Source organism: Uloborus diversus, chromosome 1 (genome assembly GCF_026930045.1).
Source record: "Uloborus diversus isolate 005 chromosome 1, Udiv.v.3.1, whole genome shotgun sequence".
NCBI classification, from domain to species: Eukaryota; Metazoa; Arthropoda; class Arachnida; order Araneae; family Uloboridae; genus Uloborus; species Uloborus diversus.
This window is the reverse complement of record NC_072731.1, coordinates 211,844,095-211,860,810: the sequence shown is the minus strand read 5'-3', so window position 1 is coordinate 211,860,810 and position 16,716 is coordinate 211,844,095. Positions and strand designations below refer to the sequence as shown.

General features: G+C 34.3%; 1 protein-coding gene across 1 annotated transcript in view; it reads right to left on the bottom strand.

Moving 5' to 3' along the window:
- Window positions 1-9,412, bottom strand: part of LOC129224737 (runt-related transcription factor 1-like) — a 39,123-nt gene extending 29,711 nt beyond the window's left edge. Inside the window, exon 1 of the mRNA XM_054859289.1 lies at window positions 9,037-9,412. Within this exon, the coding sequence (XP_054715264.1) occupies window positions 9,037-9,412 (376 nt within the window). The remainder of the gene's footprint in view (window positions 1-9,036) is intronic.
- Between the last annotated feature and the right edge of the window lie 7,304 nt (window positions 9,413-16,716).

The following is a 16,716-nucleotide window of genomic DNA, read 5'->3' as shown; positions in this document are numbered from 1 at the left end:
GCTTTTCGTTTTCGTACTCTCCCACGCTGGTTTCGCTTTAAATTTATCTTCCTGTTAGTTGTTTTAACGGCATTACTTCTGTACTGAAAACAAAAGCACAATACTTTAGACGTCCAGTTTGGCGTCAAATCAAAATGTTCTAACACTGACTATAAAAACCTTGTACTAAACAGCTGTTTCAACACATCGGAAACTTTTCCTCGGGAGCCAGCTCAGATAGCTACACGAAGCAAGGCTGCTTTTCGTTTTCGTACTCTCCCACGCTGGTTTCGCTTTAAATTTATCTTCCTATTAGTTGTTTTAACGGCATTACTTCTGTACTGAAAACAAAAACACAATACTTTAGACGTCCAGTTTGGCGTCAAATCAAAATGTTCTCTGACTATAAAAACCTTGTACTAAACAGCTGTTTCAACACATCGGAAACTTTTCCTCGGGAGCCAGCTCAGATAGCTACACGAAGCAAGGCTGCTTTTCGTTTTCGTACTCTCCCACGCTGGTTTCGCTTTATGTTTATCTTCCTATTATTTGTTTTTACGGCATTACTTCTGTACTGAAAACAAAAACACAATACTTTAGACGTCCAGTTTGGCGTCAAATCAAAATGTTCTAACACTGACTATAAAAACCTTGTACTAAACAGCTGTTTCAACACATCGGAAACTTTTCCTCGGGAGCCAGCTCAGATAGCTACACGAAGCAGGGCTGCTTTTCGTTTTCGTACTCTCCCACGCTGGTTTCGCTTTAAATTTATCTTCCTATTAGTTGTTTTAACGGCATTACTTCTGTACTGAAAACAAAAGCACAATACTTTAGACGTCCAGTTTGGCGTCAAATCAAAATGTTCTAACACTGACTATAAAAACCTTGTACTAAACAGCTGTTTCAACACATCGGAAACTTTTCCTCGGGAGCCAGCTCAGATAGCTACACGAAGCAAGGCTGCTTTCGTTTTCGTACTCTCCCACGCTGGTTTCGCTTTAAATTTATCTTCCTATTAGTTGTTTTAACGGCATTACTTCTGTACTGAAAACAAAAACACAATACTTTAGACGTCCAGTTTGGCGTCAAATCAAAATGTTCTCTGACTATAAAAACCTTGTACTAAACAGCTGTTTCAACACATCGGAAACTTTTCCTCGGGAGCCAGCTCAGATAGCTACACGAAGCAAGGCTGCTTTTCGTTTTCGTACTCTCCCACGCTGGTTTCGCTTTAAATTTATCTTCCTATTAGTTGTTTTAACGGCATTACTTCTGTACTGAAAACAAAAACACATTACTTTAGACGTCCAGTTTGGCGTCAAATCAAAATGTTCTCTGACTATAAAAACCTTGTACTAAACAGCTGTTTCAACACATCGGAAACTTTTCCTCGGGAGCGAGCTCAGATAGCTACACGAAGCAAGGCTGCTTTTCGTTTTCGTACTCTCCCACGCTGGTTTCGCTTTAAATTTATCTTCCTATTAGTTGTTTTAACGGCATTACTTCTGTACTGAAAACAAAAACACAATACTTTAGACGTCCAGTTTGGCGTCAAATCAAAATGTTCTAACACTGACTATAAAAACCTTGTACTAAACAGCTGTTTCAACACATCGGAAACTTTTCCTCGGGAGCGAGCTCAGATAGCTACACGAAGCAAGGCTGCTTTTCGTTTTCGTACTCTCCCACGCTGGTTTCGCTTTAAATTTATCTTCCTATTAGTTGTTTTTACGGCATTATTTCTGTACTGAAAACTAAAACACAATACTTTAGACGTCCAGTTTGGTATCAAATCAAAATGTTCTAACACTGACTATAAAAACCTCGTACTAAACAGCTGTTTCAAAGCATCGGAAACTTTTCCTCGGGAGCGAGCTCAGATAGCTACACGAAGCAAGGCTGCTTTCGTTTTCGTACTCTCCCACGCTGGTTTCGCTTTAAATTTATCTTCCTATTAGTTGTTTTTACGGCATTATTTCTGTACTGAAAACTAAAACACAATACTTTAGACGTCCAGTTTGGTATCAAATCAAAATGTTCTAACACTGACTATAAAAACCTCGTACTAAACAGCTGTTTCAAAGCATCGGAAACTTTTCCTCGGGAGCGAGCTCAGATAGCTACACGAAGCAAGGCTGCTTTCGTTTTCGTACTCTCCCACGCTGGTTTCGCTTTATATTTATCTTCCTATTAGTTGTTTTTACGGCATTACTTCTGTACTGAAAACAAAAACACTTTCACCGTATCGTTCTGCTTCCCTGCAGTTGAATGCGGGGAAAATAACGTTGTAAAGTGTAAACTTTCAAAATGAGTAAAATGGCTATAATTGCAACGAATTTTATTGCAATGTGTTCCGCAAGCTCTGAAAAATACTTTAGAACTAATTTGATTCTTTCAACCAACACGAGCGATTCGATCCACTCATTTTGAGGAATTAATAGCAATTTAGATATATTTTTCTCTGTAAGAAAACTTTTCCAAGAGTGGATGTAGTCTTGGACGTGACCATTGACTTGAATAAGATGTACTTGAATAAGGTGTGTGTTATGCATTGTTAAAATTTAACCTGTCTATGCCTGATTACATGAATTGGGGTTCATGTTCCTCAAAATCTATTTCAAATGCCCGTGAACGAAATTTAATGTGAGAAAAAGCACAAGTTCTGAAGAAATACTGTAAGGCAACAGTGGAGCCTGTTCACTGTAAAAATGCTGTCGTGAGCGATAGAGGCGGATATAAAAAGTTATCGGAGGAGGTTCTAGAGAGTAAAAAGTAAAAAGCAACTCCTCCTACAATTTTTCACAACCAAGTGAATTAAGTTCTTTTTAATTGATTTTAGGTTCCTTTAACTTTTAATTACCGATTCTATCAATGAAGAATTATTGGACTAATCACGGTTTTGTGTGCCTTTGAATCATAAGTCAGTGAATTAAGCCAGTTAAATATAGTCTTTCACACTGAGCTCTGACTCCAATGTCACTTACTCATATCGGAAACAAAAATGATTTTATTCAAATATGCCGCGAGTTTTTCAAAAAAATAGTGTAAAGAATTTTGTTTCGGGGCTGTTTAGAAATAAGTTTTAAAATGTTTAACGAGAACCTGGCCCTCATCATAAAATCCGCTACTGGTGAGCGAACCGCTGTTTGGTTCTACGATCATTGCTTTTGCCCTGACGAAGAGGCTCCACTCCACTGTTGCCTTGAAATAGTCATTTTCAGTATTTCCTTAACGATTTGCGTTTCATTTACGCTTTACTTTATTAAAAAGATTTTTTTTACGTTTTTCACATAAGGAAATATAATGTCACCACTGGGGGCATAGACTAATACTGTGTAAAGTTAGACGGCATCTACAGAAATTAATTTTTGAGGAATTAGAAGAAATGCATTTCGGATTCCATACGAATAATAGGAAAATGTTAGAATTTGCCTTTTTTTATGCTTTTTTTTTAGCGGAAAGCAAATAGAATACATACAATTTGTATACATACAATATAGCTAAAGAGTAATAAATGACAAAAATGCAACAAAAAAAAAAAAAGAAATGAAATAAAGAAAAATTCGCAGATACAACTTTTCCACTGCAGATTAGTCCATGACAGGCAGAAATCTGTTTTCAATAGCAGTTAATTTGTTTTACGTTTTGAAATGCCGAAAAAAAAGCAGCCGCTTTCAAAAATCAGAAAGAATGGCCACGAACAGCGATACTCTAAGTTATAGCATAATTAACTAGTTTTAGCTTTGAAAACGCAAACATTTAAAAAAAACATCATCAGCAAAAAATAATAATAAATCACTAAATTAATTAAATAAACTATCTGATCATAAAATGTGAGTAAAAGTAATTTTACAGTCGTTAACTATTTTACATTATTTTTCCAAACTACGAAGAAGGAGAAACATCTAACCAAGAGGGCGTTGATGATAGTATTTCTGTTAAAGGGCAGACGGCATGAGATTTTTTTTGAAGAAAAATATTACGTTATATACAGTAAAATCATGCACCAAAGAAAATAAGTGCAAATAAATTTTTTTTAAGAGTTGAATCTCATGAGCTTGAACTACATGAATTACCAATCAACTCTAGTTTACTTTCTCTCGTAAAAAAAAAAAAAAAAAAAAATTTTACCTAAAAAGCAATTCACATGGGTTTCACTAACGTTAAAATAACACACGATAGAGCCGCCTTAAGTTTTTTTTTTTTTTTTTTTTGTTCTTACCGCAATATTTTGCTGTTGCAATCTGAATATATCCCGAATAATATAAGCATTATACTTTGCGCTGTATCATTCTGTAGAAGTCAAGTTTTCGCGACCATTTATCAAAAGCGTGAAATGGGGGCAAATAGAGGCCGGCACCATTTCTCGCACCCTTTGATTATGCTAATTTCCGAAATCAGCTATTCCCAATGCTTTACTCATGGCAAACCATCACGTAGCTGTGGGAGAAGATAAATACTTCACAATCAATATTACTGATCACTATTCTACATTTGCTGATTAAAATCACCAGGAAAATATTTAATCGCAATACAGTGCAGAACCTTTTATCCGGGAACCAATAAACCGGGAAACCAGAAAACCGGCAACTTTTTCCCTACTTTCCCGTTATTTTTTAAAAATAAGCAATTTTGGCAATTTTTGAAAAATTAAGCTTTTTTTTTCTTTTTTTGAAATACCAAAAAGAATATGAACGATTTCTTAATAAACAACATATTACTCACGCATAACTCGAGAAAATGTTTGCAAACACTAACTTAAAATGGTTATCCTTTATGCGGGTCAAAATTTCCGAAATATTTTCTTGAACTAAAAAATACATTCGTAAGTTTGAAATTTTCGTGTTTTATTCTAATTGATAGCTAAGGAAATGAATATTGTCGCATAGAAAGCGAATTTTTTTATACACATAGTAGAAATTTGCAGATTTAGTTTCAAAAACTTATTTTTTGCCCTTCCCTTCATTTTCTTTCGTTTTAAAACATCGAAAAGTGGTGGATTTTTTTTTTCTTTTCCAAACAGAATGTGAGGGTCTCATGTATTATGAATAACTTAAGTTTTTTAGTGTTTAAATTATTCTCACAATAATAGTTTTTTATATTTCGATATTCATAAGCATTTCTGAACTGTTTTCTTCTTATTTTAATATGCTTAATTATTTATTATATAGTAATTTAAATTTTACAAACAATCGGCCAATAGCGCTTTTTAGCAATCCAGAAAACCGGGAAATTCAGATATCCGGGATAGCGATGGTCCCGAACTTCCCGGATAATTGGTTCTCTACTGTATATTTCCACTCAGGGTTTTCATTTACATGGTTAAAATAAAAGTTTCTTTATTCGAAGTGAAAAACTGAAAATGTGTCAAAGTTTGTATTCTTATTTTCTCTAAAATAACACAACATTTAAAATTTCAAAAAATTTCTAATTTATTTATTTTAGTGTTCAAAATGGTTGATGTTGCTCATTGTGTATTCTTTTTAGTCCTCATGAAATGTGGACTGTCTTGAAAACTAAATTTTCAATGCAAAGTATATGAGATTATTTCATGAATCGCCATTTCAAATGCATTGATGAAGTTCTGATGGATTAGAAACTTTTATGCAACCCATGCGGTAAACTCGGACGTTATCTTGAACGAGATTTTGAAATAAATGGATGCTCTAGTCTTTGCATATATGCAAATAAGATAAATGCAAATTTAAAAAAATGTACATTTCTGAATTTCCATTTCGTTCCAAAGAAAACTTAAACAAGCATGAAACTTTTTAGCAGCAGGTGGGTATATGAAAATTAATCAAGCTGTTGATTCTTGCATTAAAACTTGGCGGACAGTTGCAGCAATTTATACAAACCATTCTTCTACAAATTAATATTTGTTAATAAGTCATATAACCTTGTACGCACCACACGAAATACATGTTTTTATTACGTTTCACGATTGGACATTTCTTTAAAAAAAATTCATAATCAATTGTGATTTTGTTTCATTGTTTTTCCCCCCCAATATGCCAAATTTGATGTAAAATAGGTATGCAGTAACCTAATATTTGCTGTGATGTTTTTACTTTCAGTTTTCATTTGTTTCCCTCAATAAATTCATACATCTTTTTACTTGTTTCTTCTATTCTGTGATAAAGTCAGGCACAAGAAACTTCAGCTTCCCTTCAGAATTTTAAAAGGGTCGAAAAATGAGTAAAACTGCGAAATCCACTTTTGACTCTTAAATTTAGTTTTGAAGGGAATACAGACATTTGCACGGATGGATTCAATAAAAATTTTTGGAATATTTTTTTTAAATGAGGATAATTAGGGACATATTTTATAAAATGTGGTCCCTACTAGGTATAGTTACATTGGAATTTGACCCGACTTTTATAACATTTGATAAATGCTATGAACTGATAAATTTGATTGAAAAACTAACTATAAAATTCCAGTGCAACTAGGCATATAAAGTGACAAATTTGTTTATATAAGTGTGGAAGGGAGAAAAATAAACTTTGATCGACTGGGAAAACTTTTGGAAATAACATTTGTGGCGCTAGTGAATGTTGTTTCAGTTAATGGGTGTGCAATTTCGAAAAAAATTCCTAACTAAAAAGTGGGGGCTTCGAAATGAGATTGAGGTTCCTCTAACTTCGAAGGTTTATCGAGTCCTAGTAATAGTTGAAAAATATGTATTACTTTTGAAATGTTTGCAAAAAATTATCAGTTATTAAAATTGACATTTTTGAGCTTTCAGTCTCTTTGCTAGAGAGATTATCATACTTAAAGAGTGCACAAGTTTTTAAATTATAATCCTGCTACTGTTTCCTGATAATAATATTGAGGGTAAGTTGCAATTTCCTGCACTGAATACAAAATTTCAAATGCACTAGGATTGTGGTTGTTCACAAAATGTTTTTGACCTTTTCGCTTGTAATTGGGCGACTAGATTTCATGTGATTATTTTAAGAGAACAGAGCTGTACCACAAGAACAAAAAACTTAACTAAAGTAAAATAGAAAACTTCGATGCAAGACATAAGGATTTTCTTCTTCTTCTTGAATCAAATCTCCTATTCGTACACCTGTCGCAATCTGCGGGGTCTGAATGCGAACACCATAGCTATTATATGATCAAAGTAAGATTTTTTTTAATGATTTTGTTTTTTCACAAGAAACAAGAGTAGTCCAAATTAAGGAACTGTTGTTAAGCAATTGTCAGAGTGGTTTTCAAAAAAATATCAATTATAATTCTGATCATCATCCTCCAGCGCAACTTGAGAGAAAATCGTTTTCTCTTCCAAGGAATTTTCAGCACTTGCGTGCACTACATTACTACAAAATGGGAAAAAAAGAAAGAAAAAATAAATTCAGCTCTACAGGTTAAACGCACAGCAAATACGATGACCTGTCATGAGATGTGCTCTATTTATGTAGAGCAAAGTATATTAAGGATGATTTTGAGTTGAACACGGGTTAAATGAATTTTAGAGGGGAAATAAGAAGTATAAACCAGTCTATTTGCAGACTATTCAAGCCATTTTTCCCTATATAAATAGCTGCGTTTCGTCCCTTGTTAAGAACTCACCAAGCTAAAAAGTTTTTGATTATCAAATAGCAATTAAAGACAAATTGCAAAGCATACTTCAGAGTACAATTGATTATCTAGAATTTTGACCACAATCTTTTAAAGTGAAATAAGATGTTTTTGAAATTATTTTTTAAGCGATAGATTTGCTTAAAAAGGAAATTTATCATTATTGCTTATGCATTACATTTAACCCTTAGTAGCCTGATTTACAAAAGTGATTTATTTTTAATATTACTATGTTTGCTTGAGGGTCTAGATGAAGGGAAAAATAGCTAAAAAAATCACAATGTTTATTTTACAATATTTACAATACACAATATTTTGTATTCAACAAAACTTTTAGTAAAATGTGTTCACTTGTTCACTTTGCCGCGCGAGTAATATGTCATAGATAAAATAAAACAATAATGACATTTGATTTTTTTTTTAAATTTCGTTGGAAAGAATATTATACAACAGTAAAATACGTACAGCCAACCTATAAAAAAAAAACTAATAGTAATGTGAACATTCGGTTTAAAAGATTGGTATCAAAATTGAAACTCTAGGTTATTAAGGGTTAAAATGATTAATCACACCTTACTGAAAAATATTGCGCATTAACTGATCATATTGTTTATTAAACTGACAGAACCTGGACAGTTGTAACTTTTCATGAACTCACTTTGCATATGTGGTATAGTTTTGAAAAATACGTCCGTGGGACGCTTACAGATGCGAATATGAAGTTATCGAAATTGAAAAGACATTAAAGGAAATAACGGACGGACTAACTTAGATGCATTGTAACTTGATAACTATTTTTATAGATATTTCAATCACGTAAGGTGTATCTTTTTAATGATTGTCTGTCACTGGTGGGATTTGTACTTCTTTAAAGATTTTTTTTTCTCTCTCTCTATACATATATAGTCATATTTGTGCAGAGAAAAGGAAGTTGATTATACTGTTAAACTGGATGACGTTTTTTATTCCGAAAGAGAAGAAGCTTTCCTGAGCTCAAACAAAAACGATATTTAACAAAACCATAGCAATGACTTTTAATGATTGTTTACTACATTAAGACAATTGATTACTTTGACTATTATTATTTTTGAATGTGCCAATTTCTTCAGCTGACAACTACGAAATGCATTACACATTTGAGGTAGTGAGAAGCAAAAGAGATGTAAGTGCCAAAATTAAAAATTTGGAGATAACCAGTACAAATGGTAGTTAAACCTCTCCTCTGTTTCGGGACAAAATATAGTACTAGTAGTCTTGGTAGGTGCTGCTATACAGCATGATTTTTTAAAAAAAAATTCAAAGAAAACCTACCTACTACCAGAACTAAAAGTTTGAAAATGTCCACTTTCATCCCTTTGCTTCTCACTGCCTTATTTGTTGTTCTCTAATATAGGCCCACTTTCCTTACTTAATGCTTTAGTCATACACTTCTATAGAGTATGAGGAACAAAAATATTTTAAGCTTACCTCTTCCACTCCTTCCGACGAACCTCAAGTCGTTGAACTTGGCCACTTGGTTCTTCATGACCGCCGTAGCATTTCGCAGCTCCCCACAGAAATTCTCGTCGTTTCCTGCACGAATGCTGACCACTGTGCCATCTGCCACTTCGCTCAGGCACACCACTTTGAACGCCACTGGAAGCGTTTTGTTGGAACGCCAGTGGGTGGGCAACGAGGAACAGAGAAAGCATGGGCTGCCAGTACGTACCAACTCTCCGGGATGTTCGGACATTACCTCTGACAAAATTCTTTCGCCAGGGAATACAAAGTCTGTAGAAGTCCTTTCTTGCCCGCCGGAACTAACCGGACTGGCACCGTTCACTGAATCGGTTGGTAAATGCATGTTTCAGTTAATATGGCACTCAAGCCGTATCAGACGTCTGTTACTTAGAGCAGAGAAGTTCAGTTGCAAAGCTTAAGCATAGGTTGCGTCAGTCATTTGTCACATTCAGGAAACTCGGAAACATAAGTAAAATTTTACATCAGATTGTCCGATTCATAGAACACAACGTAGGCTTCGATTATGTTGAGTTTCTAAACTTGGACCTGAGATCAAATTCACTTTTTCTTGGAAGAGAATCATTAGTGGAGGTTAACTTCGTTACAGTGGCTTCTGAAATTGAACAAAAACGAAAGTGCTTTGAACCATCAAAAGCGGCTGAGTACCCTGTCGTAGCCAAAGTGAATTGGGCAGTACTTATGAGAAAATACAATTCAGAACTCCGAAAAAAATCAGACTGTACCCGGTAAGCATATCTGAATGAAGTTATTTAATACAAATTAGAAGCTCAATAAAATCAGATCATTTGATTTTATCATTTTCACATTTGATCAGATCATTTTCAGTCAATGTTTTCATTCATAAAACTGATTCTCTCTCTGGACTATGGCATTTTTCAATTACTTCATTGTAAATCGGTCGCAAGTCAGAAAACATGCAGCAGAATCTTTCAATTGTCTTCGATACAACTGCTGACCGAAACGACACAACGTCCGAGATGCTCAAAAGAGAATCCGAAATCGCCGCTCAAACGTTCTTTCCCACTTCCGCCGTCGCGCGGTCTGTTGGTTACCTCACTTCTCCAGTCTATCCTAGAACTGAATGAAAAGCGAGATTGGTTTGTGGAAAAAGAGAGCACACACACACACCGGAGGGGTGGAGGTAGACCACGTGACTTCGCTACCCCCGCAACCACCACCCCGTGTGGTTCGCCAGGCGTGTATCCCTCCGCGCGGGTCTCCTCCTGTCCTCGCGACTGTCAAACCGGCTGCCGCAGATTACCGGCGGCTCTCCTCGCTCCCCCCTTCCGGAGTCGTGACTCCTCCCCCTGGGCAACCCCCCGTGCACCCCCTCTGATACGGGAATCGATAGCGCTCCCGTGTTTTGCTCCTTTTCCGCTCTTGCAAAGAGATAGGCTCGTCACCAACTCGACCAACCCCGAATGGGGCAAGGAAAATACATCATTTCAGAGATTTTCACTTCACTCCTGTTGGGAGAAGAGTTCTTTAAAAGCAAACAAAACTATCCGTTAGAAAGAAAAAAAAGAAGCAATTCCAAAATAATAATAATCATTAGTTGAGAAAACATGTTTTAGAAAATTTAAAAATTAATAAGAGACAATTTTATACTAAGTTAAACAGCAACTTTCCCTAATTTTCACAGACTCGGAACACACAAATACATTGAGCAATTGAATGCACTTAGCTTTTAATTAAAGACTTTGGAAGTAAAAATGAAAACGCAAAATATTAATCATATTTTTCCAAAATAACAGCAACAATTTAAATAAAAAAAAAATAAAATAAACAAGATCGCGAGAATGAATCATTTAAAAAAAGTCGCAATCACAAAATCGAACCTTGTACAAAAATCGCAATCGCAAGAAAATGTAGCATTATCATATCTCAAGTACAAGATTTCTTACTTATTTTTTTTTCCCTTCTAAACTTCAATTTTCTCGCAACAATCAAAACTTCAAATTTTCAACATTCTAGGCAAGAGACGTTGAAAATTCTAAAAAAGTTTAAAAGAAAATACGGACTGAAACAAAAGGATTTAAGAAAAAATACAAGATAAAAAATTTCCTTACGTCCAAAGTCAAGGGATTTAACTGATAAGTAACTAGTAAGTATCACGAGCTGCTACTTCCCTCATGTTCTCAGTTTTCTAATAAGCAGTTAAGGGAGAATTTTCCTTAATCCTAGTATGTCCGACTTCAGCCATTATTTTAAGTCATCACACTTACGATATAGTTTTTTGAGACACTTTATAAATGGTATCGTAAAGTTTACGTTATCAACCTTTTCACCACTGAGGACCACTTGTACCTTTCAGAATCCTTGGCGGACCACATAGATAATATTAATATAAAAAACAATATAAAAAGACCTAGATAGCGCCAAATTAACACGTTAATGATTCCCTTGTGTCTTGCTTCTCACTTGAAAGATTCTCAATATTTGGCTCGAAAGAAGTTAACGCCAGTCTCATAGGAGCATTCGAATTTAGTAACCTATTTCTGTGTTCGGCAGAAGCATTAATTTACGTCTCAAGAGCCAAGATTTAAATTGAATATTTTATGACTGTTCACTTCGCAGACCACATGAAAACAGTCCGCGGACCACAGGTTGAGAATCACTGTATACGACGTAAACGATTACGACGTAATCGCGTAATCGACGTTTACGACGTAAACGATTATAAGGCTCTAACACTTGTCTTTTAAATCCCCACTAAATCTGAAGCAGAACCGTAGAAAAGTTCCTTATCTCTGTTTTTTAATGATTTCACACAGCAATGAAATGTTACTAAATGCTTAGGTTTTTGACTATATTATGATTTTCTGAAATTGATATTATGCTTAATAAGTGTCCCTGTTCACATTCAGTATTCAAAAAATAAATGTGAAACCTTGCAAATAATTTGACTACTGCATAATTTAACCGCAATTACTTACTAACCTTACTTCACAGCACCTTTTGCTAAGAGATAAAAACTCTACCTTTAAAGTCTTGCCACGAGTAAACGCAAAATTAAGAAAATGAAAGCAGATTGTTTTGTTTCGACCAAAACTATAAATTTCCACCACCCCTACTTTTCATGCCACATTCCAGGGCCGTAGATGATTAGGGGCACGCGCCGGTCCGCCCATCTCGGCATTTTAAAAGCCCAAGTAGAAAGGCATGTCCAAGGTCAGAAACGACCCCTCAACCACTTTCTCCGCAGAAACTCTCCTTATTATCCCCTAGGGTTGTCATGGATCCTTTGAACAGTGGGCAGGGAACAAAGTAAACACCCAAAATAAAAAGGGAAGGCACCTTCCCTTTTGAGTTATGGAGTTGTTTTACGGCCTGGAGGTGCAAAGACCCTACTTTTCTCTCCCCCTCCCCCTTTTTTTCGTCCCTGCCTTTTTTTACGATTTTTTTCCCTGGAGCCGCAGATATCTATAAAAAACAACCAAACTCCTTTTGTGTGTTTCTCACCTTCCTTTCACTACTTTTCTTTCATCTCATTTTAGGTTCATTTGTGAAAGTTCTTTGAATGCTATTTACGATTCCTCAAAAAACTGCAGCGAGCAATTTATTACGACTTTTCAGTATTATTATGGATTGTATTGCTTTCAAAAAAGAGAAAAAAGAAAGTGAAGGGGAAGGGGATTTCCTGTTTATTCTGATAAAAATAGAGAGAAGGATAATTATTAAAATTAACAGTCCATCGCAAAGCATGCTGATTTTTGGAACTTTTGCTTTTTTGGAAATAAAAAGTAACTGCCTAAAATACCGTATTACTCCGCATTATCCGGCATGCCGCAAAATTCGGGAGTCACCAGATTTTCAATAACACTTGCCTGGTCTTTTCCGGCATGCAGGAAAAATCGAGGTTAGGGGGGGGGGGAATGAGTACTACTATAAAAAATATATGTTCAGCTTAAAAAATGAATTCAAGTTCCATACATATCTTATTAGTATTAATAAAAAGTTTAATTTTGTAAAAATATTAACTAACAATGTTATTTGTTATTTCAACAAGAAAAATATTATTCAATAACGAATAATTTAAAAAAAAAATGAATTAAAACTAAGCAAACATTTAAGCAGTAAGTTATCGCCCCTATGCCAGCGCTAAAGAATTTACCATAGCTATTCAACAAACAAAAATTAAACTTATCCCTCTAAAAGGACCAAAAATAGTTTATTTATTAAAAAAAACATGAATGAATCGCAATAACAATGGTCTGCTTTCTGATTGGAACTGAATGCGGAGATTTACTTTTGTTTTGTTGCAAAATAAACCTCGAATTTTCCGGCATGCTGGTCAACCACACCTTTTTCCGGCATGCCGGATAATGAGGGGTAATACGGTTTTAAAGTATACAGTGAACCAGTCTGAAAAAGCAAATATTTTGAAGTTTGTCAGTGTTTTTAAAATAATAATTGTATTAGAGTTCTACTAAGGCATGATAATACTGTTTTACTGATTAAATCAAGTCTAATATTATGACTGAAATACTTGATACGGCTAGTACTTCGATATCGTAGAATAAATACATTTATTAGCAAAACTAAATATCTCATGAGTTAACGGTCAGGTGCGGAAAAAGAAATAATTTTTAGCGGGGGCACTGAGGAGTAAAAAATGGTTATCTCTCACAAAATGTTTCATTACAAACTTCTCATAACATATTTTTCGCTCTTTTTACTCTTTTTTACTTTCTTCTATATCTAATATATAGAAGAAAGTATTGGATTCGTGCAAATTTTCGAATTTCGAATTTTGACGGATTCGAACGTTTTGAGGTGTGCTGAGTCCATTTCGACTATTTTTGGAAAATGTCTGTCTGTCTGTCTGTCTGTGTGTATGTGTGTCCGTGTGTATGTCACGTCTGTGTGTGACCAGTTTTTTGTGGCCGCTCTACAGCAAAAACTACCGCATGAAATCGAACGAAATTCGGTACACATGTGTGCCCTTATGTGAACTTGTGCCCATTGGTTTTTGGCGTGAATTCCTCCAAGGGGGGTGGAGCAATGGGACGTTTTTTGAGTTACGCGTGCTTGCTATTCCTCAGGAAGTAAATGGCGGAATCAAACAAAATTTGGTCCATATGTTGCCGTTAGCAGTAACAGGTGTTGATTCAATTTTGGTGTCAATAGCTCAAACGGGGGATGAGTTATAGAACGTTTTTTGTCGTGAATTGCGGCTGCTGTATCTCAAGAAATAACGAAAGGAATCAAACAAAAAATTTTCCACAAGTAGCCCTTAGTGGGTATAAAAGCCGATTTTATTTTGGTGTCAACAGCTGAAAAGGGGGTGGCGCAATCGAACGTTCTCTTTTTCCATTGTGAGTGCCCTTTCTCAAGAAGTAATGCTATGTTCTGGATGAAATTTGGAATACATGTGAATCCATATGTAAACAGGCTTTGGTTCAATTTTGACGCCAATCGCTCCAAGAGGTGTTGAATTTTTTTTTTTTTTTTTTTTTTTTTTTGCGAATGAAAATAGCTTTATTAATGCAACAATAAGAAAGATAAATCGCAATAGATTGTCGTCTGCGTATTTCTCGTGATTTTAATTGTATGGAAATTATCGGAAATATTACCTCAATGATTTAAAATTTTTAACTGTTGCCATCTTATGTTTGTTAACAAATAAAATATTTGTAATTAACTCAAGCAAGGCTTTTAAAATAACTTACAATTTTCGCTCTTTGCTTTGCTTTTGCAATAATTCAGACATTGGGATGGTCGTCAAGTTTTTGCATGTGTAATTTTGTTTTTGTTGGGAATATTGCTTCCTCGTCAAGCATGGGGAGGGATCAGAAAAAAAAAAAAGAAAAATATAGAAGAAAGTTTCGTGATGGCCACAACATACTAGTTTAAATAGTTTTCAGGATCCCTTAAAGTCAATAAATCTAATTTAACATAAAAAATAGATAATTTATTTATAATTCGACGTACATTTTTTGTAACATTTTAACCCAGTTTAATTTTTCTTAAAAGTTCACAATAGCTATAGTTGGGTTCAAGCCTAACCTTGCAGCACTGTAAAGGCTACGCAGGCCCTAATCACAGCATTACGATGCTGCGAGATTAGGTTCCCAAGCACTATAGGTCAATACATAAGTTTTTAAAAGGCCGTAGCCGGATTTCTATGTTAAATCTGACCTTGCGGCTTTTTCGGCTCGCACTTGGGGGATCATTTTGGTGTCGAATAAAAATAATTTAGCCAAATTTTCAGCTCTTTATCTCAAATGACCTTCGAGTTTTTCAAAAAAAAAAAAAAAACTGTTTTTTCGATTTTATTTATTTTTTTTTCATAGTAAAATTCAAAATCTATGTATGTTTTTTTTCTTTTCTTATTTTAAGGAATAAAATCAAAAAATATTATAGTTATAATTTTTAAACGAAAAGCCGATTTTTGGCGACGGAAATAAAATGTAAATATTTTTTTTCACTGCTTTTCTGAAAAGTGTCACTCGCCAAATTTTGTCAGAAAATGTCATTCATACTCCTCTACACTCAGAAATTTTTTCGAATTTTTTGAATTGGTGAAATAATATGAAAAAAACTAAAAAGTGAGTGTTTTTTTTTTTCATAATTTTGCGTTTAAACAAATTTAAATGTTTTTTATTGCCAAAAAAAAAAAAATCGTTCGAAATAAGTTAGTAAAAAATCGTCTGCTTAATAAAAAAGAAATTTTTTTTAAAAAAATCGAAAATACTATCGTACCAAAGAAAAAAACATAAAGAAAACCATTAAAAAAACAGACAGATCCTTCATGGAAGTATTAGAAATGTAAAAAAAAAAAATGATTGAAGAGTTTTTGAATAAATATTATTCAATGCTAAATAAAGGCGATTATACCTATAGTTTGTCCATGCTATTGGGAATACTTTTTCAGTCTGAATCCAATAAGGACAAAAATTTAGAACATTAAAGTAACTTTATTGTAATTTAGGCACCATTTAACGTAATTATTTTAACTAACTGACAGTTGATACAGTAATTTTCAGTAACTTATGTAAATTTTTTAAGTAAGGTTATTCTTCGTCACTGTCTTCATAAATTGTTCAAAATTATTATATCTAATGTCAGTTATTGAAAAGAAAATATGTTAAACGGTGTTTAAATTATAAAAAAGTTATTTTAATGTTCGAAATGTTTGTTTTTATTGGATCCAGATTGAAAGATTATTAAAAATAACGTGGACAAATTATATAATTGTCTTTATGTACAACTCTTAGCATCTTTCTTATCTCTACTAATAATAAAGTTGGAAGTCTCTCTGTCTGGATCTCTGTGACACGCATAGCGCTTAGACCGCTCGGCCAATTTTCATGAAATTTGGCACATAATTAGTTTGTTGAATGAGGGTGTGCACCTCGAAGCGATTTTTCAAAAATTCGATTTTGTTCTTTTTCTATTCCAATTTTAAGAACATTTTACCGAGCAAAGCATCATAACGTAGAACATAGGCGAACAAATGAACATAGAAAATTGGCGAGAAATTTATAATCCATTATTTGTAAATATACAAGCTAACCAAATGACTTTTTAATTTTCTACTACGGGCAAAGCAGTACGGGTACCGCTAGTCAATAATAAAGCTGAAAGTCTCTCTGTCTGGATGTCTGTGACGCGCATAGCGCC